The 23322-nt window shown below is 49.7% G+C and overlaps 1 protein-coding gene across 6 annotated transcripts in view; it reads right to left on the reverse strand.

The window, feature by feature from the left end:
* NRP2 (neuropilin 2) overlaps nucleotides 1-23322 on the reverse strand; it is an 82041-nt gene that overhangs the window by 46527 nt on the left and 12192 nt on the right. For all 6 annotated transcript variants that reach the window (XM_021398425.1, XM_021398423.1, XM_021398426.1 and 3 more), the window contains exons 3-7: nucleotides 8895-9076; nucleotides 4057-4287; nucleotides 3332-3487; nucleotides 1353-1522; nucleotides 131-286 (exon numbers count right to left, since the gene is read on the reverse strand). In XM_021398425.1, coding sequence (XP_021254100.1) covers nucleotides 131-286; nucleotides 1353-1522; nucleotides 3332-3487; nucleotides 4057-4287; nucleotides 8895-9076 — 895 coding nt within the window. The remainder of the gene's footprint in view (nucleotides 1-130; nucleotides 287-1352; nucleotides 1523-3331; nucleotides 3488-4056; nucleotides 4288-8894; nucleotides 9077-23322) is intronic.

Here is a 23322-nt window from a genome sequence, read left to right on the forward strand (position 1 = left end):
TAGCCCTCATCAGAAAAAGGGTCTCTCACAGATTAAACACTGCAGACCTGTAAAATCACTCTGTTCTCTCCTTTCCCATTGGCTGCAAGACCTACCAAGGCACATGCAAAAGAAACAAAAAGGCCTTTACCTTATGGTTTTTACCATGTCGGTACATCATCCAGTCCTCCCCATTGGTGCTGACCTCCAGCTTGTACGTACGGACATAGTACCCGTTCTGGGTTTCTCTGGAGATGGCACCCTGTGTAGCAATGGCTGTGAGCACAGTCAGGAAGTGGAGGTCCACCTTTACAGGGGAAAAAGGGACAAGAGACAGAGTGGTGAGCACCTGAGAGCTCGGGCTGGCTAGTTAGTTCTTGGCTTACTTTACTGAAACATGAAAATGTGCAAATTCAGTCTGTCTCCCTCCAAGTGGGGAGGCACATGGGAATGTAAGAACTAATTTCTACAGGCATAACTCCCCCAGGCTGAGTTCAGCAGGATGCCTGCAGCCAGAACCATGGGACAAGTGTATCTAATCTTGATGTGTGTCCACAGGTGACCATCACAAAGCCACCTTCCTGCCTCAGACCAAGCAATAGGATCTGCACAGAAACTGGAGGCTCAGGTCCATTAAAACAGGACAAGGGCTGACTTCTTCCATGTAAAATAAAAGCAGGGTGTCCAATTAGCAAGTGCTGCAGTTTCTGGTTTTCCCTTTTATTCCTTTTTTCACAGTGTGGGTTGAGAAAGGTCAGCAGAGCTGGCTTGGTAGTACTGCCATGAATGAAGAATGAGACGTCTGCTGGAGGCAATGACATTCACCGTCTTCTGTTCCTAGTGCCCTTTAGCAAGCAATGTCTCATGGCAATGTGACACAGCCAGAAACTCTGTATGGACAGAAACTGCAGATCTAACTAGGTCCTAGGGAAAATCTTGGCTCTGACAGCCCCCTACCTGACATGCAGCCCGCTCATGCTTCTCGCATCACTGATGAGATAAATATTATTCTAGCTGTTTTTCCATACACCTCCTGGAGACGTTGGTCCCCAGGCCAGTGGCAGTCAGTGGCCCTTGTAAGTGGCAGAGGTCTCTCAATTTCTGTCAGTATACTGGAAAGTCCATCAACATTTTTGGCAGGAAGGAGTGGGGTGGGAGAGGGACAATGGGTCAAGTCAGCCTCGTGCAAGCAAGCTAATGGAAGAGCCAGCCTATCTCATTTCATGGAGGCACTGCCACTCCCCTGCTGCTTGCTCCTCATGAGCCACAGAGGCAATAAAAAATTCAACAAGCCTTATGGTCAAGGGTCAGTTTAACAATGTGATGCTCCATTTGGTGGGGGACGAGGCGAGGGGAGTGGAAAGCGTACAAACCTGGAGGTACTCTTTGTTGCTGTCTACGTTGGGGGTCCAGCCGTTGTCATCACTGTTGAGTCGGCTCTGCTGGGGCGTCCATCGCCCATCTGAGTAGGTAGAGGAGGCACTGATCTGCATGTTAGAGATCCTGCCAGACTCCATCCCCAGCGGCACATTACACTGGAAATCTGCAGCAGGGACACACGCATAGATGCAGATCAGCTTTCAGTGTCTGTATTTCACTCCCTAGTGGAAGGCAGCCCTGAGCTATCCTTCCCAGCTAACCCTGAGCAAAGCTGTCTGCCTGGAAAGATGAGCAGATCTGCACAATCTTGTGTGTTGTGTGCACTCACAGATGGCACTGTGAAATTAAAGGTAGGGCAGCTTTATGTTTGCATGGCCTTCTGACAATTAGAACTGTCCAGATCTTTTAAGTTTTTTGCAGTTTTAATGCACTGTTCTGTCTCTTTCCTCCTTCCGTCTCCTTGTCTCCTTGGGACAAGACGTCCCATGTTCCCTTGCCATGAAGTTCCCCATCTTCTTGAAGGTTGGAGGTGAAAACTAAGCACTGACAAGGCAAGGAGTGTGGGCAGGGAAAACAGGAGGATGCTAACTGCTGTGCCGCCAGCAGCAATGTCAAGGCCTGGCACAGGAAGGCCTAAAGGCTCTGCACGCATGTAAGAGTATGGGTGTGTTTGTGGATGTGTGCTTGTGTTATTTGTGATATCAGGCCTGTAGGGATTAACTAGCCATAAACATGAAAGACTCTGGCATGCTTTTATTTGAGTTTCCTCACTTCTAAGACTTTTAAAGATCATAATTAGACCAATCTTACTGCACATCTCATATATTTTATGGCAGTTGTCCTGTAAAAACAATAACAACAAAAATAGCTCACTGCTGCTGTAAACCAATGGGGCTTCACCAAACTGTTTGTGTTTTTAATGTGGCCAAGTCAACCTCGGGTGGAAATCGAGCCAAGTTAAGATCTCAGTGGTATCATTAGAGTTTTAGTTTACACCAGTGTGAATCAAAACAAGCCTAGCCCTTTAACAGTTCTTGTGCTTGATTTCTCAAGCATTGTGTGTCATCAATGCTTTATTTCCCAGACCTTTCAAAGAATGGGATAGAAAAGGGATTAAGGTACAGATCAGCTGAGTGTGGAAATATGTAGCAGTGAAGAGCTTGTGTATATCTGTAATTCTCACAGCCTCAGCAGAGGGGCCCTTAACTCAGCCATGGAGCAAGAGTCTGTAACCCAGCTCCCCCAGCCCTGCACAGCCCTGCTCTCCATCATGGGCTCTCAGCCTACGGTCAGAGACCCTTTCTCTGGGACTGACGGGTATCCTGAAGGCTTATTCAGTTGTATCAGAGGCTCGCTGCTAACAGAGTTTGAGAACTGTAGCTTTGATGCAGAAATATAATGGGAAAAGTAATTGAATTTCTTCTAGCCTGCAAGTGTTTTCACGAAGTATCAAAATGCTCTTCATTCTCAAAACATACAACTTTCCTTCCTTACACCAACTCAATTTATCTCCCTTAATAAAGGATCTAAAACAAATCTGGTTTGAACTTCTTAGCGCTTTAGGCATTTCTTAATTAGACAGACATGAAATTCCAATTTGTAGTTCGGGGCTGTGAATTTTTGGAAAATTGGAGAGATTTTCCCCGACGCTCTAATGATTCTGCTGCACCCACTGGGCTGAAGTCTTACCCTAAACTGTTTGGGCTGAGCATATACACAAAGGATTCTATCCCAAAAGGTAGGGAGAAGACTTCACGAGCAAGTGAAAAGTTAAGGAAAATTCAGAGAATGTGACTCTTCCTTAAATCTCATTCCTGTGAGAAACAGCATACCTAGCGTAATTCCTGTCTCTGTGGCTGATGGGGAACGAGCCCTTAGGCACGCTCCTCCTGCGTCACTCTTGTAAGGGAAGTGCTTAGGTGAAACAGGCAACACAACTGCCGAAGACACACTCAGGACATCTCCAACTTACTTTCAGGCACTTCCTGTTGGATCAAGTAGTACTGAGCAGAGAAACCATCTTTAGCCACAGCCAGGTCAGTGTGGAAGGTGAGAGACAGGACGCCGGTGGTCGAGCGGATGTCCGATGGCATCTTAGTGCCACAGTACCTGCCTATCAAAGGGCCAACTGCAAAAGAAAGAGCAGCAGAGATAACTCCTGCCTTTTCCCCAGCCTCATGGGTCACCAGCAGGTTGGCATCACTCAGCATGGATGCCTCAGCAGGAGAGATCGGGATGAAAGAAAGGCAGGCTTTGGGGATGGGCTACATTTTTTAATCCGCTGGCCCAGTGCCACGCAGTGTGCTGCGTAGAAATATCCACTGCAGCAAATATTGCTCTGCAATTGCTGGGAAACGCTCCAATTTGCTCTGTTTCACAGTGTTGGTTCAGGGTAGGGAGACCCTCTCAGCATGCATAAACCCTCTACCCTTCTCTTAGTGAGGATCAGCACTCCCTGGGAGTGTCCCATGGGATTTTTTAGATCAGTGGTTACAACAGAGCTTTAGTTTCAGGATTAATGCATGCAGCCTTCTGCAAGCGTGTTGTTCCCATGGCCAGCCACAGAGTGCTCTAATGCCAGGCTGGATGCTGCAGTCATCTCTACGGTTAGGCACCTTTGATCTTAAGAAACAGCTCTGGAGCTCTGTGAGACATGGAGAGGCGCTGAGGCTGCAGGAGTGGCACCCCATGGCTTACCTTGAGGGATGCCGTCCCAGATGTCCAGCCAGTCATACTTGCAGTCTCCCTCCCCTGCCTGTAGAGGGTCATGCTCGAGGTCAAAGAGCACAAAGTGGAGGAGGATTTCTGTCTTTGGCTTGGCTATGATGGTGAAGACACAGTCCAAGTTGTGTGGATATTTGTCAGGGAAACCTGGAGACTCAATAGTGCCATTGGAGGCAGTGAAGTTTCTGGAACAGTCCTCAGAGCCTGTAACAGCAGGAAAAACCCAGTCTTAATGCCAACAGCTTGACAGACTGCGGAAACCCCACTTTGAGCTTAGAAGAGCTGTGTATTCTGGAAACTCTTTGTGGCCCAAGAGCTGTGTGACTTTGCCTGCAAGGATGGAGAGTGATTTTCAAAGCTTTCTGTGGCTGGAGAGGCAAGGTTTGTGCACTCACTGGAGTGGACATTGTAGCTAAATCCCTCAGATAGCCTTAGGTACATAACCCATGCGCCTCTGCTGATCCCCTCGCCAGTTACTCCAAAAACAGGACTAGGAAGGTGATCCCATTGAAAGCCACTCAAAGCCAAGGCTGTGACCTGGCAAATCAGCTGTGCCTCCCACACCAAGGTGGTAGTTCTGGAGGGGAAGGGAGGCCATGCCAAGCCGGGCTTGGCTTCCCCTACTGGCCCCTGAAACAGTGATCTGCTGCATGCCATCATCATTGACCCAGCCATGCTGGCAACCACAGCTCCAGGCGTGATGGAGGAACCCCTGCACAGGGAGGGGGCTGTCCTGGGAAGGAACAAGAGAAGAGTAATGGGGACCTCATCTGTTTCAAGAAAGCTCTCCCCAGGGCCTCGTCTCCTGCAACCTCTCTCAACATCTATGCCTCAGTTTCCTCGAGAAAATCAAGAAGTGCAAATATTTAGACAGTGAAAAAGACCCAGGGGGTCAGCAGGTGCCGATGTTTCCACCGTCAGCTGGGAACCTTGGCAACCGGAGGGAGGCAAGCAGCTAGCCTGCTGTGCCCCTGCAGCTCTGCGAGGGATGGGGCAGCACCAGCACATGGCTGTGCTTGATCGCCATGGCAAGGGTGGGGGAGATGCGGCTGTGGCAGGGGCTCTGCCAAGAGGGGGAACAGAGCCCCTTTCTCACAGATTCAGCCGTCTGCACCAGAAATGTAAGTTATTTCTATCCTTAAGGAAGACCTTTGCATTGCAAGTCGGGCAGACAATGTTGCCTCTTATTTATTGCTGACCTTTGTGCTGGCCCCCACCGCAGCTTGGTGCCCCCTCTCAGCGAGCCAAGGTGCCTCAGGGTGGCTGGCGAAAGGGGAATTTGTGACGTATTCATACCACGGTGACTTTGAAACCACTGCTCTGTGGAGGCAGGACAATGGCCAACAGAAATCTGCAGCCTGGAGCTATTGGAGAGGAAAGATGTTATGGGGCTTTGCAGCCGCTGTTGCAACCTGGTGTTAACAAAGGTTTCAGCTTTGGTTTTGCTGGGACACCCGCCTTCTCCTCTACAAACCCTTCTGCTCCGGCTCTTCCAGGCAGCACGAGCCTTCCTGGGACTAATGGGAGACTTGTTATTCAATTCAGCATTAACCTCCAGGAGTCAGGCCAGCAGCCCGCAGTAATGGCAGGATCCCGGCACCACATTATGCAGCGCCTAGCTGGAGAGCTCCTCAGGAGAGTCTCTTAATTGACTACCTAATGAAGCAGCCAGCTTTGCTGGTGTGAACCTGTGGGGTAAAATGCAGAGGCAAAAAATAAGGCCAAACACAAATCACAGCATAATGCCATGAACGGGGATAAGGGTGTACTTCATTCCGAACAGCTGAAAAGACAAATAGATAAACAAAATAATGCAAGCTCCAAGCTAGGGAGAAAATCAAAGACAAAAACCCAGAGTTAGGAGTAAGGAACTGTCCTCTGGAGACAGGAGAGAGACATAACTATGTCATTGTATTCGACAACAAGTTTCCTCATGTGGAGCTCTTATCGGATTTGGCATCTTTGTCTACAGCTTGGCTGATACCAGCAAACAATGATCGGCTTTTCATAAGGATGCTGCAGATAATAAACAGGAGCCCTGCTGGCTTCAGCAGCATGGACCAGCCTGAGAGCACACTTTGATGCCCAGCGAGGAGAGCTCAGGCCAGCCCTGCCAAGCTGACTCACAAAGTGAGCAGCAGGGAGGCTGGGCTTTTTTGTCAGCCTGCAGACCACTGACTGAGACCCAACAGGGGACTCGGGGACTGGTATGCAGCTGTTTGTATGCAGATTGCCCCTCTCACATGGTGATAAGGAAAATTCAGCAGAAGGTGTGGAAATAAATGCTCAATTGAAAAGAGTTGTTTTTTTTAGGTCACCTTTAAGGAAGAAAGAAGCTGCAGAAATGCTGCCTTTACTGATGTGGACAATGACAATCCAGTGACCTTTAAGGCTGGTGACACCCTTGCAAGCTCCCCTGGCAGCTCAGACTGAAGGGGCATGAAAACAAAAGGTAAGGCTTGCTTGCACGCAGTGCCTGCAGCACCTCTCTCCTGGGATCCCTGGCAGGGAATGTGGTGTGGTGCTCCCAGTCCTCTGTGTTGAAATCTGCCTTGCCAAGCTAGATTTCATGGTTTGTGGCAGGAAGAAAGTGTTTCTCTCTCTGGAGAGGGTGGCTGCCTGCAGTGGGAGAACGGTGGATAGAGGAGTGTCAGCACAGCTTCAGGCCTGACAGCTTTGCAGGAATGTCCATCAAGGGATGCAAGCTCATATCCAGCCTCCAGCCAACACCACCTCTCTCCCTCACAGCAGCAACAAGATTTCTTTTTCCATGAATTTGGCCCTTTCCTGGCTACCGACACAGGCAATCAGTTCCTGTCTGCTGCCCCATTCTTTCCCATTGGCCACCTCTGCCAGTTAGACCGCTTACACCACTTTGTGCCCCGAGGCAGGGCATGGACCTGACCTGGGAACCTTCACAACTCCATACCCAACCTTGTGGGCTCAGAGTGTGTGTGTGTACCAGGAAGGGGTGGCAAGGGTCACCAGTCTTCTCAACTGAACACAGGCAGTCTGCCATCTTCTGTGCTGGTAACTGGCCTCAGCAAATCCCAAGACCCAGATGAATCAGTGTCATGGTTTTGTGATTTTCGGCTATTGGTATTCCACATCATAACATCATGTAGTGGATATACCTGGTTCTCAGAAGAGAAGGACTACTACATTCCCCACGGTACTTTGCTCCTTTGTTACCATTTCCAGCCGGAGGGAAAAGATAAAAGCTCGCAGTATAAAAACTTGCAGATCACGAGACCTCGTCCCTTTTTCCACCCATCTCTCGTCTTGGCAGCACCTCGCTCTCCAGCCGTCTTATCGTCGGTAGTAGAGTAAGGCCTACCTTGATTTTGGGACATTCTCTCTCTCTGTATTGGATTTATCAGCTTAAATTGTAATTATATTGTATTATAGTGTGTTGTTTTGCATTCTGATATCTTATTTAGTAAATTAGTTTGTTTCTCCTCAGATTGTTGCCGCTGTTCTTTGCTCTCAGGGCCATCTCCTTACCCTTTTCCCTTTTCCTGGGGCGTGGACCCGTGGATCCCCCATCCCCTTCATCACGGAACCGGGCCGAACGCCCGTAAACCATTGACAATCAGTCCACGTCCTCACCATTAATAAACAGCAGTGGCCTGAAGTGGCTGCACCAGACCAACTTGATGGCTGGTTATGCAGCCCAGGCAACCATCAGCCACGGCACTTTCCTCATTCATGAGAACCTCTACACACTCTCTGTGCTCACCATTTCACAGTAAATTTGAGGAATCCCATCCCCGACACCTTGCAGCAAAGTCTCCACATCCACCTCCACCTGTGAGCAGATGGGGGTGCCTGTGAACCTGTCTGCCACTCGGTCCCTGGACACTGGTGCCTGTGCTCCTGCCTCCTCTTGCAGAGGTGGATCAGTCACCAGCCTCTGCAAAGGGGAGGCAGTCTTGCATTCCTTTCTGATTCTTCACCAGGCACGGGCACGTTTTTCATGCTGGATGTGATGACATGAGAGCTGCGTATGTGTTTCTTCCTATGCACCACCACAGGAATGTGGGCACAGGGTGGGCACTGCATCTCCATGCAGAACACGCTCCTGCTCCCTCAGCACGCAGGCACACCTCGCTCACTCACACACACAGCACACTGAGTGGGTTTTATGCTCTCACGCCTCCTTCCCAGACACACAATCCAGACAAATATTTAGACAGAAACACTATTAAAAGGCCTTTGAGCAGCTTTTACTTTCCTCAATAATAGTTTGGTATTAAACAGAATTATGAATAGTTCCTCTCATATCCGCCTGGAAAGGCACTGTCTCTACCCTTGACAGCTCAGCTGACAGCAGTCCCTTGAAAACCAGAGCTCCCCAGTTACAAACCCAGCTTCCAGGAGGAGAAAACACAGTGCCATTGATCAGTCCTCAATTGCAACTCCACGGGAGGGGAGCTCCATACTCTCCTAACCCAAAGACAATCCCCACTTAGCCCTAACAAGCTCCACACATGCCATGAAGAAAGACAGACATTTCTGAGTCCTTGAATTCAAGAGAGTGTATAACAAGGAAGCTTGCTTTTGATGCCACATTATAATCCAAAAATGTACTATCATTTCCAACTCTAGCATCTTTACCTCATTGTAAGTGTGATGAAACAGGCTTGCTTAAATATAAAAAAAACCAATAAACTAAATGAAAAAAAAGGGCCCTTTATCTGTGAAGAACATGAATGTACTAACATCATATAGCAAAGGTGGCCAACAACATCTCCTTGTGAAGATCATTGTGGCACACGGCCCAGGAGACAGGTGCTGACTCAGCCACTGACCTGTCTTGTAGATCTCATAGCGCAGGGAGAAGCCGGCCCCTTGCCGTGCGTAGTCTGAGGTGAACTTGATGTAGAGAGAGGAGCCTGATGAGATGATGGTAGGAGGTGCGATGTTCCCACAGTGCTTGCCCAGCAGGTCAGCTGCTTCGCTCTCCCCATCTCGGATCTCAATGAAGTCGTACCTGTGAGGCAGGGGAAACGGCAGGAAAACCATCTGTCAGGGGGTTCTTCAGCATGGCGGGGACAGACACTAAGCACTTATTTATCTGCATATTTCACAGAACTACCTTCCAGGCAGGTTCCTGTCATTCACATCTACACACACACACACACATTTTTCCCTTTTGTCTGTCTGTCCCTTCCACCATTGCGACCGCACATAGTTATTATTTTATTGTACCCACATCCACTTCAACTTCACAGACAACTTGCAGAATTCAGGACACAATTTGCCTGTATTTTTACAAAACTCCTTTGGCAACGGAGAAGCTCAGCTCCAATACTCCCCGGCTGCTCTCCTTCCCTTCCCTCTGTCTCTATGTGCCATCATTCTACACAGCACTGATTGGTTTATTCCACTCTCTGGCTGGAATTTGGGCAAACATTAGAGAAACTGTCAGCGTTCAGTCAATGTGAGCAGGTAGTGATGTGGTGCCCTTCCTGATACTGCACTGGTCCTTCAACAAGTGTGGCTGCTGTACTTATTCAGGTTTTGGATGGTAATAACAATTCTCTTCTGTTAAGTGCTAACAAAGGCTCATGTGGATGAGAAGTGCTGCATGAAGAGATGGGCAACCACATTCACCACAGCCTGCCTTCCCACCTGCTCTGCCGGCCCACCTGCCCAGCCCCTGGCTTTGGGGAGGAATGGGTTGGCTTGGGAGAGCTGCCTCCTGGTGCTGAGACAAAGTCTCGCTGGGAAGTCTGGCTGGAAGGGGAAACTCCCACAGATTCCTTCGTCTGGGTCATGACTAATGGCAAGGTAGTATCAGCCTGCGTGCGCTGTGAAGAAACAAACAGCTTTCATGCGAACATCTTGTTCTTCAGCTGTCACCTAACACCCACGCTCTCCCGCCCCTCCTTGTCTCTGGCCAGCACGCTGCTATTTACAGACACTGCCCATCTCCCTTCTACTGCTTATTCACTTTGTATCAACCTGTTTGAATAATGCTACAGCTCTTCTTGTGGGGCTGGGAGGGAAGCAGCAGCTCCACGCTGCCAGAAATCTGCCTTTCTTCTTTGTCACAAGATCTCGTGTTTGGGAATCAGGAGTTGAAAGGAGAAGTAGCTTGCTGGATGCAGCAATCCTCATGTGACTCACTCCCGCTCTGCAAAGCTCACACTGGCGGGCAACAGCCTCAAAACAAACTTACAGAGACGCAGTGTGCTCCTCCACAAAGAAAGATGGCCTGAGCAGCTTCGGTTTCACTCCTTTTTGGGACTAAATCAGGCCGAGAGCCAGAAGCAAAATGCCTGCAGATAAAATCCTGTCAGTGCTGGACTCAGAGCCCTGAGTTAGCTCTAATTGCCCAGCCTTTAACTCTGTTACAAATGCAGCAGCCTTGGCCAAGGTGAAACCTAAGCAGTCCTGTGCACTGGCACAGGAAAGAGCACTTGGCTTAGCTGGTGGGTGGAAGTGCAGGGATGTAAGTGAAGATTGGCTCCCCCCAGCCCCTTGGGCAGCTCCCCGTTGCCTTGTGACCCCTTATTGCCCTAACACCACCCAGCAGCACCCTCCGTGACCCCAGTAATGTCCATCACGTGTTGTTTGATCCCATCCTCTCCCCTGAGAGGGAGAACACAGAGGACAGTGTTAGTACTTCTTTTAAGTAGAATTTTTTCCTCCTTGTTTGTCTATTTGTTTAAAGTAGTGCTGAGCAAACAGAAGGGACATTTTGTTCTCTAAATAACTCCTTGATCTCAACTGTGTGTGCAGCCCTTCCACATCTGAAGTACACGTCTGTGCTGCAGGACTGCCGGCGACTACTGAAATAACGAACACGCAACAAAAATTAATTTGTTGAAAATATGAGTGTTGGCAAAACACAGTTAATGTACTGGGCTGGAAAATCTGCCATTTGCATGGCACAGGCACAGGTTAGCTGCATCCCAAGGAAACACATCTTGTGTCCTCATGGAGTTATGATTTACCAACTCCGGACACAGCCTCAGCTGTTGGTGTGCAACGCTCCAGCTCCTGCTGCAGCCAACACACCCAACAGCCCACTGCTCTCCACATGGCTTCTCAACCACCCAATGCTCTAAGAGCCCTGGCAATTTCAGAAGCAAATTCTGGACCAAGAAATATTTGCTTATTGAATGGGTGAATGACTTCCAATAATACATACAATTTGGGAATATTGCAATCTGCTCTTGGACAATCTGCAAATGGAAAATTAAAAGAATGAATCTAGCAAGTAAACCATCAGGAAATATTTGCCTCTCTCTGAATTAAACCCTGTTTGGCTTCATCCAAGCATCTAACTGAGCTTTCTCTTACTGCAGCTAATCCTTAATAAATCAAATGTTACAAACAGCTAAAAAAGCCCCTAGGAGAAGGTCAGAGAATCCTTTTTGCCAAATATAAAATGAATATAAACACATATGAGTTTTTGTTCCTAGCTAAAAAATCTTGGCTCAAGCCCTCTACTCCTCTTGAGGCAAAACTCCCTTTCTTCAGGTCACGTAAACAGAGCGCGAATTGGGAGCATATTTCGGTCAGGAGATAGCTCCTGCCCAGATGAGGGGGAGCACCTCCTTCCTCTCCAGCACAGCAATTAAGCTTCAGCCTTTAAAAATGAAACACCAGAGACTCCTGGTCCAAAACAAGAGACTTTAAAACTTCAGCAAGAATACTGGCTCATCCCACCACAGACTCTTCTGGCATCATGTACTTTGGTCTTGTCCATGCCTTGGCCCATGATCAAACAAACTGATAAACCCCATTCTCCTCATGTTGGGTCACTGGCCAGACCTTTGCTTCTGCTAAACTTAAGCGTTGTTTCTAGACTTCGTTCTTCCTATGTGAAAAACAAGAAGAAAAAAATGGAAGGAAGAAAATGCAATGAAGGGGACGCTTTTTAGTCTAACCAGTTCATTTCCAGATAATTACAGACTAGTGCACAGCTGGGTGGGACAGTTATGCAGTGATAGCATCCACACCGCCCTGACCAGCACCCAGCAATTCGCATTTCACTCACATAACCAAACCCATTACTTCAGTCAACATGCACCGTCACCCCTGTGGGCTGACCTCTCTAGCATTATGTCCACTGCTATTTCCAAGGCCACATTTCATGGCCACTTCTTCTTCCCAACTAGGCTTTACCCTAGTGAGCCAATCATAACTACATGGGGGCAGGGTGCAGCATCCGTAACCCACATCTGCAGTCAGTGGAATAAGCAGGTCTTGTTGCAGGGAAAGTGGCTATTCTTGGCTGCTCCTCCAGCAGCGGGATATTCTCAGCTGCTGCTGCAGTGGGAGGGCCAGCCAGTTGGTTTGAAACCACCTCGAACATAGGACTTTCCGCTAGGGAGTTTTAAGGCAAGGAGGCAAAGCTGAAGTGCTTTTAACTACCCAGACAATGGGGGGTTGAGAAGGGAGGGAAGTGCAGTGCTTAGACGCTCTTCTTGTAGCTGTTTAACAGAATTAAATGGAAAATATTAGATGCTTACAAATATTGCTGTGTTTTTATTAAAGATTTTTAGTAGAAAGTGCTTTGCGGATGTTAAGAGAGCTTTTATAAACTAATTATAAAGCACTTCTAATGTCTGTATTACTCATGCTTGCCTGCTTCTTCCCTCAGACAGCCCTCACTGATTCCTAAGCTCTTCCTTCTCTCTCTTTTCACTAAGTCACTTTGCTGCTGGCCCCTGAAAAAGGCTGCTAGGCCCAATAAAGGCCAGCAGTGAGCCCCAGTTGCAGTGCTGAAGAGACTCCACCTTTTCAGCCCCTTTCTGTTGCGGAACGGCTCATCGGCTCCTGGCCAGCCAGCTGTGCTCCGCTGCCCGAGGCCAGCCCCGACCTCTTGGGTGCCCACCCAGGCACTGCGAGCTCCAGGCACTGCGCCCTGCCTGGGGAGCAGCACCAGGGATCCATGCCGTGCCTCTGGGTGCTCCTTCCCCAGGGCATGCAGACAGCAAAAAGCTGTTTTGGGACTCATACTGCTCCACACATCGTCAACAAACCTACTGCACCCAGAGTCCCAGCTCCGATGAGATGCCGGGTCCTTCTTCACTGAAACACACTTCAAGGACATTAGCTTAGTATGGAGAGAAACACAAATGATAAATCATGTACATGCTGATAGCCATAGCACCTAACCACATGCGAGCCCTGCTTCAAAGCCTTCCCAGGGAAGCTCTGGCCTGGGAACACTCCAGCGGTGTTCCCAGAGCTATCATTTGGAGAAGGTGAGGCTTGCACACAGCTATGCCTGAGCTCCAGTGCTTGCCAGGGCCAGAGAGACACAAGGTTCCAACCTGAGCTTCCCCACCGTTTAATTTGGAGCTATTATTTATAGGCATTTCCAAGGGGCTCATGCCTGCACCTGGCAAACATTAATGAAGGGATCCTCACGAGACCCTGAGAGGTGGGAAGGCAGAGAGAAGCAGTGGTTGGCCCAAGGTCACACAGGAAGCTCGCAGCATGGCCAGGAATAGAAGCCAGCCTTGATTAGACAGATCGTATTATATTAGAGAAGTCTGTCCTAGATAGACGGAGAGACAAATAGGTACTGACAGCACGCCAACAGCCCCAAATTTGGGAATGCCCAGTGTTGACTGAAGCCTTCGAGACCTCTGGTGTGCTTGAACCATATGTCATGGTATCTCGAATACATCTACTAAGAATACAAAGAGAAACCACAATGCCAGTGGAGTTCAGCAGACATTAATATTCTGTAGATAGCTGGGGGAATGCAGGGACCTGCTTAGCCACAATGTCAGCAGGCAAATGCAAGCATTTCTCTTGAAAGGGGGGTTTCTGTTTCACACATTATTATAAAAAACACAACATTTTTTAAAGATGCTCAAAGAAAAAGCTGAATTTAGCTTAGGGATGAGATAGCAGCCACAGTATAAAGATAGTTAAGAAATGGTGAGCCAGCAGCTCAGTGCTTGTTTTGTAATCAAGGGGCAGCTAGAATTAAGGTCCATTACATGCTAGCTGGCTTTGTCAATTTTTCTGCGTCACCACCCATCTTCACGCTCTTTCTTAGGCCACCTTTCAACCAAATCCTCATTTCATGGGTGGTTACTTTGTGAAAGACAAGAAAACTTTTCTGTGATGTTTACACAATCTTGAGCTACTGAATGACATACCCTTCAAAGGTGAAATGGCTGCAGAAATTATTGGGAACTTTTAAACAGTATTTTTATGGCCATGATACCAGAGGCAAACACCTCTGCTGTCTGATGAAACAAGACCAATGAAGTTTGATCTGAGCTGCCAGCCCTTAATCAGAGTAATTAATTATAAATACAGCAGATGAATTGGATTCTCCTTTGATTTGAACGGGTTTTACACTTGTGTAACTCATCATTTTAAGGGTAATCACTCCTAATTTATCCTGGGGTGAGAAGAGAATCAGTCCTCATGGGTCCCGAGATGGATTTGCGCACAGACCTAAAAGCTTGTGGTGCAGCCAGCTGCAGCCAGCTAGTGTCCGTGGCTCTCAGCGGACACAGGCTCACTGCCCCGTATCGGGATGGGGTTAATCGCTCCCCTGCTCTGACTGCAGATCTGCCCTGCCTGGGACTGGCCTCTGGGAGGCTGGAGGCAGGAGATGCCCTGCTCTTAGCCTGCAGCTTGCGGAGCTTTTCATGGCATGGATGCAAAGGATGCACCCAGAGCAACAGAGCTTACCCTTCTTTTGCCCTGACATAACTGTGCAGCAGCAGAAACAATCAGGCCAGCATTGCTCTGCATCTGGAGGGATTTCACTGGATTTCAGCGACTGAAACTATCACAGTCTGGTGGCAGCCGAGGCTGGGCTGGGCCTGGGGGTGCATAATTGCTTCGGAGTTCTCGGAAGTTTGTTTTGAATTTGTTGCATCCAATTACGTCTTGTGCAACCACAGTGCTGTGGGGTTTTGTAATCTTTCCACTGCGTGTTGGAGTATTTTATCTCCTCAGAAATCTGACCAGAGTTTCTGAGAAATGAGAAAAATCCAGTCACCCCGTCAAAAAATAAAGAGAGAGAGAGGCAGACAGAGAAAATAACCCTAACAGATTGGAGAACTTATTCAAAAATGCCTCCAAGACAAAAAACGGAAACTACAAATAGCCTCTATTTATATTCCTTGGACTGTTTTCACCCCCGTTCGAGCACCGCTGATAGGAAGAGTCTCAGCAGCAACTGTTAAGTTATGCAGAAAAGAAAGAAAAAAAAAAAAAAGAGGTAGCCAAGATGCATCTTGCCACAGGAGGAATGAAACATATCTGTAAGCTGCTTCTGCAGTCCAGGAAGGGGCGGCTCTGAGCATGCTGCCTGCTGCTGCTGCCCCATGTGCCGCTTGTCCTGGGGCTGCCAGATCGCCATGGAAAGGCACGACGGATAGAGAGTGCTCTCAGCTGGGGCATGTCTGGAGAACCATCCATTATCTCAGAAAACAAGATGTGCTAATGTGCACTTCAGGGGTTTTCTGGAGGCTGTTGTTCAGGGGTTACGCATGGCTGTTTAATTTTATTTCTGTCTCCAAAACTATCTCTATAAATTCCTCACCCTTCTATCTTTAGCTACAGGGGTCGGTTTTTGCAAGATGTCTTTGGTAGTCTTTGAGAGGGGAAAAATTGTGGTGAAACCAGGAATAAGATACACAGAGTGTGTTCAGCACAGCCCCCTCCCCAAGCACTCAGCCTTCTGTTGCTGCTGCAGGGGAGCTGAGGCAGCTCGCAGCCCTCCATAACCCCCGAATGCAGGACACTTGGGAAACTGCATTTGCGCTTTCCTCCTTCTGCCACAATCCATCTGTGGAAAAAAATTAGACTCTGCTTTCTGTGTCATTTTACTGTCACCACTCACAGGCAACCCGATCACTAACAGAAAGAAAAAAATGTATATAATAACTGATAACAACCACAAGAGGAAAATTTACTGTCGAAGAGCAGCAGAGCAGGCAGAAGGCAGAGAGTAAATGCTCCCTTTGCCCGCTTTGCAGGGGGGGACTCAGGTGAGGAGCTCCTGATGCCAGCAGCCTGGGCACCAGGTGGGCACTCGCGGTGCCCCTGCCTCCATAAGCCCCCAGGTCCCAACAGGCCCCACCCAGGTCCTGAGCTCCACTGAGTAGCAGCCCCTCCGTGCCACCCGGCTCAGCCCATGCCGCCCTGCCAGCTCAGCCATGCAGTGTTTACAAGCCGCCCTCACCCTCCCAGGCTGTGGTTCAGCTCCATTGACACTAAAGGCAACAGACTCCTCTCCCGGCGTGTGATGAATCAATTACTTCCTCTGACACTCTATTACTACAGCCCTTACATCTCCAGATTGCAGATGAAAAGACAGGCTGAGAAGGGGGACAGGGAAGAAGAGAGGTCTCCTGAGGTCTCCATCAATTGAGTTGTTGGACATCTGAAGAAAGCCCCATCTGCCATATTTAAAGACACAGAGAAATGTTTTGCTCCTGATCGGCAGAAAAATCAGAGGATTTTCACGGAAGAAAACCTAAGAAATCAAACGGGTCAAAAAACTTCAACAAGGTGCAGTGAGCAGAGATCAATGACAAATCAGTCCCCTCTGCTGATGGAGAGCCCAGGCCTCGGTCCTGCTCGCGATTATCAGCCCAGCATCAGCGTTACCAAAGGCACAGCGTGTGAGAGCCAGGCATTACACCTTCCCTTTCCACTGCAGAACAACGACATAAATAAAACCTCACACACTCACAGAAGAGGAAGGAAGCTGAGCACATGCCTCGCACTCGTGCTGGCAGCAGGGGGATGGGGGGGCTCCTGCTTGCAGGACATCCGTCAGCAACCCCTGCTGTGTGGGCCCCCAGGGGGTTCCTGACATGCTGACCGCCTGTGTGCAAGCACCATGCATGCACACAGCCTTCTGTTCCTCTGAAGAAGTGACGTTTGGGACAGCCACCAGGCACACATGCAGGGCAGCCACCCGCCGCTTTCCGTGCAGCTTGTATCAGGGCTAAGGAAGTCTTTGGTGAAGAGTTTCTGCTACCAGACCCATTCCACTGCCTCAGCCTCTGCTTCTAGCAATTTATTAGATACAAATATCTCCATGTCTGAACTGGTGCTGTGTTAAAACTACCATCCTACTGACTGGGATTGCTCAGCAATGCTGTATGTATGTCCAACGAATCCCTCAGGATTCAGGGAAAGAAACAACCCAGGTTATTCACTCTTTCTGATGCTCTGCCCATCTACTTGCTCAGTCAGCATAAGGAGGGCTTTCCATGGTGTGCTTGAACTGATATATCAAAGACAGTTGCTTAAAACATCCTGGCTGTGATTAGCGGACCAGGACTGCTATTAACTTATAAGGAATTCCAGGATCACCAGACTGTGGTTTGCAACGTGTTATTACATTGCCATTCAACAGCGATGTGCAGCCGCTTGATTTAAAGAAAACGGAGAACTTGTCTCATGCTGAAAACTAACCTCTCCCTGTTCTTTCAGAAAAGCTCTGTGCTGAGCTCTGGCCAAAAGCAAGCAGAAATTTCTTCCGTCTTCAGTCTGTTCTTTGTAATCTGTTCTTTTTATTTTGCATTCATATTTAATTGCAGAATTCACACCCGGCCAGAAAAGGCTGGGAAGGAACCAATCTTCATATGCAGCGCTCTGACCTGCTCTGTGCAATGCTGCAACACAGCAGCCTTTGGTGGGGAATGTGCAATGCACTGCTGCTAGCCAGACTGGTCAGTGAGCCTGCAGATGCCCAAGCGTTCATCTCTTCTTTATAGGGTGAGGAATTTAAAAAGATGTGTGAAAGCAGGAGTGGTAAATCAATAGCAGGGAAGGGGAAGAGCCCCAGTCTCACAGCTCCCAGCCCTGGCACTGCTGGTGAGCCCAACGCTCCTTCTGCCACAGCCTGACAATAGGCACGGTACCCATTGGAGAGGTTGTGTAGCTAAGGCAAATGGTTGCTCGTTAAAAGCCTAATGCAGCTCCTGTGGAAATCAAGGTAAAACCTCCTGCTGCCTTTACAGGCTTCGCATCCAGTCCTTATCAAAAAAAGGATGCTTTTTAAAATATCATCCTGGCTGCCCCCTCTTTACATTCACTAAACCTTCTAACTCCTGCACCCAGATAGCAGACCTGTGATGCAGAAGAGCACTGCTAACCTCACTGAGTGATGCCAAAAGAGTGACCGAAGCCCAAACCGCCAAAGTCATCAGGGCTCCTGAGGCCACCTCTGCAAACCCAGAGGATGCTGCAAAGAGAGCACAGGGCACACTATAGCACTGCATTGGCTGTTTGAATGGGATTGCTCCACACAGCTGGCAGCTGGTTCCTGAGACGCCACCACAGCCAGCCCCACGCTCACTCCCTCCCTGGAGCCCCCAGGTCCTGCTCTCCCCTCACTGCCCAGAGGCCAAGGAGAAGCGGGTGACCTGCCAGTTCTTCTGGAGCAGGAAGGAGGCAAGAGGTGTCTCATGCTATTGTTCTGGTGTCACCGGAACAGCCTTTGCTGTGTCATCATGCCAACAGGATACACGATGCAGGACGAGACCCGGCTCTCCTAAGTGCCGGATGCCGGCGAGACATTGGAACCCAGCAGCTTGCCTGCAGCCCCCCGCCCACCCCAGGGCCTGGGTCCCCCGAGAGGCTCAGCCAGGCACGGCTGCAGAGTGAGCCAAGCTCTCCCAGCCCTGCAGATGGGTAGCAGAGTGAAGAGATGAGTCACCCTGAGGTGGCCAAACAGCACCGCCACTAGCCTGCTCGCTGCTGGCTCTGTGTGCAGAACGGCTGCGGCTGACAGGAATTATGAACCATTTGGTGATACCGGACAGAGCAAAAAAACAGCAGAAGCTCATTTGAAGACAGGTTGAGCCACAGTGTTGTGTTACCCAGACAGAATTATTTCCTGTACGTTAGAAATGTTGCTTCTGGCTACCCGTGCCACAAATGTATGAGCAAGCACATGCCTTCCTTAACATCTCATCGCTGACTTCCTCTCTGCAGAGCCTCAGCCTGACTGCTCCAGCACTGCAGGAGAGGCAGTCACTTCCCACTGCACCCCAGTGAAGACCCCCCTCCAAATAACTGCAGTGTGCCAAATTTCTCTTTTCTAAGCATTCACTCAATCTGGAGATGAACTGCATTGTTTCTAAAATGTTTACTAATGAGCTAATTATGCAAACTTTTCAAAAGCATTCCCTAATTAGCTGTCCATAATTGCTGCCTTGTCTGCTCTTAACCCTGGCTGATGGAAGGAGGGCATATTGCAATATCACGCTCCTGTCTGAAGGAGATGGTCAGGAGAGGCGGGCGAGCAGGGCAGGCTCTGGCTGCGCTCCCGGGGTGCTGGGGTTGGCTGCTGCTCCCCCCACAGCGTGGGTGTGGGGTTGGGGCCAGTGCTTGGCTGCTCTCTAAGAAGGACATGGAAATGTGCCACGGCCCCACGCCCTGTTCCTGGAAGCACAGGAGATGGCACGCTGCCACAGGGCCATCGCCGGTTGGCTGTGCCCACCACGTCCCATTGCAATGTGGCCTGGGAGCACTGGTATGTTGCTGCCAGCTCCACGACATGGGCACTGGTGTGTGACAACTTCCCATGCCAATCCCAGCCCTATGCCCTACCTCTCCCGCTGTGTCTGCCTGGTCATGCTGAACACAGCTCTTTTCACTTGACATCACCATATCAAGCAGCAATGACTACTACACAGATTTCCTCCTTACTGTGGCCGCAGTTCCCTTTTCTGGAAACCTCCAAGGCCAGCATCAGGAGGAAGAGCTTGACTCTGCAGCTCTGGGCTGCCTGCCATTTGCCACCTCTTGCTTGCTTTCAGAGCCCAGGTCCCATCTCCAGAGCCCTCCGCCAGCATTTGGCGTGTGCCACCAGAGGGGGCTGCGAGCCGCAGCAGCAGCCCCAAACAAGCACAGGCGGAGAACCACGGCCCCAGCAGCATCCTTCCATCCTTCTCCTGTGTGCCTGGTAGAAGGGCTCCAGAAAATCCCACCGGCGTGGCCTGCCTGTAGCTCGGGCTTTCTGATACACAGCGCTCCTCTGGTGCAAACGCTATGACTCAGCCCAAAGGTTTTCTGCTGGCTGTGGGAGCCCGTGCCCGCCCACAGTGGTGTGCAGCGTGTGTCTGTGCCACGTGCACACAGAGATGTCCCAGCACCCAGTGTGTCACTGCCCAGCCCGCCCCGCAGCCAGGATGGAAAAGCCCATGGCCAGGCTCAGGAGCTTTCAGAGGCCAAGAGCCATCTCTAGCAGCAGGAGGGGTGCACAAATGGAAAAGGTGGTTATAGAGGCTGTGATTCACTCAGAGCTGAGGTTTCTGACTTGGATTTTCCAAGTGAGCAGCACAGACAGAGCAGAGAAATGGCAACCGGGCAGGAGGGCTGCATGTCTGAATGAGCTGGGGGGCCTTCTACTGCACACCAGGAAACTCTGTTCAGTTCACTCCTGGGATTAAAAACAAACCCTGGTAGGCACAAGGCTGCCCAGCTACCACCATACCATGTGGCAGAGCTGAACCCCTTTGCAGCAGCAGCATGCTCTTTTCCCCTGGCTGCCACCTCCCCATTTAGGGAGCATGCACCCACTGCCTCACTCGTGCTGTGCTCACAGTGCACAGAGGAAGAAATGGTGAGGGGATAGGGCTGTTATTATTTTTGGGTAGCTTGACTCTCACCACAGTGCTCAGCTTCCCTTTTGTCCCTGCTGTCGCACTGTGTCCCCATGGCTGCAGGACAGGGGGAGCATGGCCCGAGGCCTGCCCCTCCCAGCATGCCCACCCTCCCTCAACGGGAGCCCTGCTGTGACTGGCACCAAGAGATGCAAGTGCAGGAGGCAGCCAGTCTTCTTTATCTGAAGCGCTTCTCAAAGTAAGGCACTTCCTCAGAGCACAGATGAAACACAGAGATAGAGCAATATCTTCTGGGGCTTCAATTATATCAGTTACTCCTTTGATGATGGCTGGGGGATGCAGTTACTTCTTAATGCAGCTGGACATAGCCAAAAAATAAAAACCCAGGTGTGCTTCTGGAGAAACAATAGCAATGTAATGAGCTCCAAGTGAGCTGCCCATCGCTGCCACCTCTGGGCACCCAGCCCCAGCCTGGGCTCCCTCCCTCCGGAGCCCCCTGTGCACAGGCAGCTCTCGCTCGGATGTCCAGTAGCCGCAGGTCCGCAGCCCCTTCCGGCCAGCTGCCCAGCCAGAGGAAGTCACTGACCTTTCTGTGTAGGTCCCAAGGGTGCAAAGCATGGGAGGAAGTGCCTCCTGTCCCAAAGGGAAGCCTAAAGCTGATACGAGGATGAAGATTTTTGCAGATAGTTTCGCTGGCCTTAAAGCGGGCTTTTGGAATGTAAACGTTATGCTTGATGAGGGAGAAACTTTAGCCTAATAAGGTAAAAGAAATGTTGAAGGATGAAGCAACAAAGGAAGCGCTTATGGTGTTTTGTATATCCCTGTCAGCTGGAGCACGAAGCACATCCTGGCCCCGCTCCCGCTCCGTGAGCTGCCAGGTAGCAACACCAGGCCAGGGGGAACTGCGTCTGCCCAGAGACTGAGTGCCAATCAGGTCCACTGGCTGCCATCCTTCAGAGAAAGTGCTTTATATTAACGACCAGATGTTAGAAGAAAGGTTCTGCCCTGAGATGATGTTTCTTTGATGCTGAACTCCTGGTCCCATTAAGATTCCCACCTGCAGCTGCAATGAGACCTTTGCATCCTTGTAACACACCCTCTGACACTCAGATGAGATTTATTATGAGATGGTCACCTGTTAATACTGCTTAATGTCCAAGCAATTACACAGTGTTAAGATTTGTCTCTTTCTGGTAGGCCACTTAAAAACAAAATTCTCCCTCCTACCTGTTTCTTTTAGGCAGTGTTTATCCTTTCACTGATTTAGTTACGGTTCCTACCAGTCACTGCCCATCCTTTGCAATGCTTGCTGTGGGGGACAGGCACCCGAACTGCTGGCTCCCAGATTACACCTGGGGGTCAGCAAAAGCCCAGGTGCACTGTGGATGAACCCAGTCTCACACCTGTACATGTGCGGCAGCTGAGGGAACAGAGGTGCAGGCAAATCTCACTTTCAAAAGAGGTTTGATGTGAATTCCTGGTTCCTAGAAAGCAATGCTGTTACAGGAGCCGAACTGAATCAGAGACCTTGAGAATCCTTCTGCCACTCATGCCCCATGGAGAGTGCTGGGAACAAAAACCCTCCAACATGAACCTTCCTACAAAGCTCCTCTGTGTACACACAGAAAGGGAAAGCACAAGGCCACATAGCACCCACTCAGACATTTTGCCACAACAAAGCAGAAAGCCGCAGACGAACAATGACTTCAGTGGTTGGGGCAGCCCTTCCAGCACGCAGAACCTGAGCTCAGACCCTCCTCTCTCACAGGCACCAAAACGTGGCAGAAGTTGTCCAAAGTATTCAGAGCTGTAAGCAACAACTTCACAGCCGCAGAGGAAAGCCAGGTGCCTGTGGAGGTTTCTGGCACTCTGACTGACCCGGATTTGCCAGCCTGAGACCTTGGAGAGACACAGGTGCTCCTGCCCAGCTCAGCCCCTGCCCTGTGCACATTGCCCTGCCAATATATATTGCATACCCTGCAGTCTGAGAACATAGGACTATAAAGCTTCTATTACTCTGAATTTGGGGCAACTGCATTAGCTATGAGAAGGCTATTCAGTTCAGCCTGTCCAAGCAATAGTAAAACCTGACAGCAACCATCATTCTCACGAGCACTTCCAAGGCCTTGTTGTATTCATTTATGCCCACATTAAGCCTTTCTCCACCTTCACCCTTCTCCAAATGCAGGCCTGATCCTGCAAGGTGCTGAACTCCTTACAAATAGAATGACTTCAAGGAGAGGTGATGGTGCTCAGAGCCTTATTAGCCTAGGCTTTATCTGAAGGGGGTGATCAGATCCCCAGTGACATCAATCAGCACACTTTGGTTACAGTTAGAGGAGCTATGCTGATTTGTGGTAGCTGAGGATCCAGCTCTGCGCATTATATCCTTCAGTACATCATGAAACCCACGCTGAATTCTTTATTCTCCACAGGACTGATTCCCCACAAATGCTTCCCCAGTCCCTTTTTGCAACCAGAGTCCCCCTCTCCATATATAACCTCCTTTTAATCAACAGGAGCAGCATGTCTGGCAAAACTGCTGCATCAGGCCTGCTTTAGGAGACTGAGCTCCTTCACAGCTTTCAGATGTCCCTGCAGCTGGCCACAGATTCCAGATGAAATGCACAGGTTTATATGCCTGCCGAGACCATGTTAT

Source organism: Numida meleagris, chromosome 5 (assembly GCF_002078875.1).
Source record: "Numida meleagris isolate 19003 breed g44 Domestic line chromosome 5, NumMel1.0, whole genome shotgun sequence".
In the NCBI taxonomy this organism is placed as follows: domain Eukaryota; kingdom Metazoa; phylum Chordata; class Aves; order Galliformes; family Numididae; genus Numida; species Numida meleagris.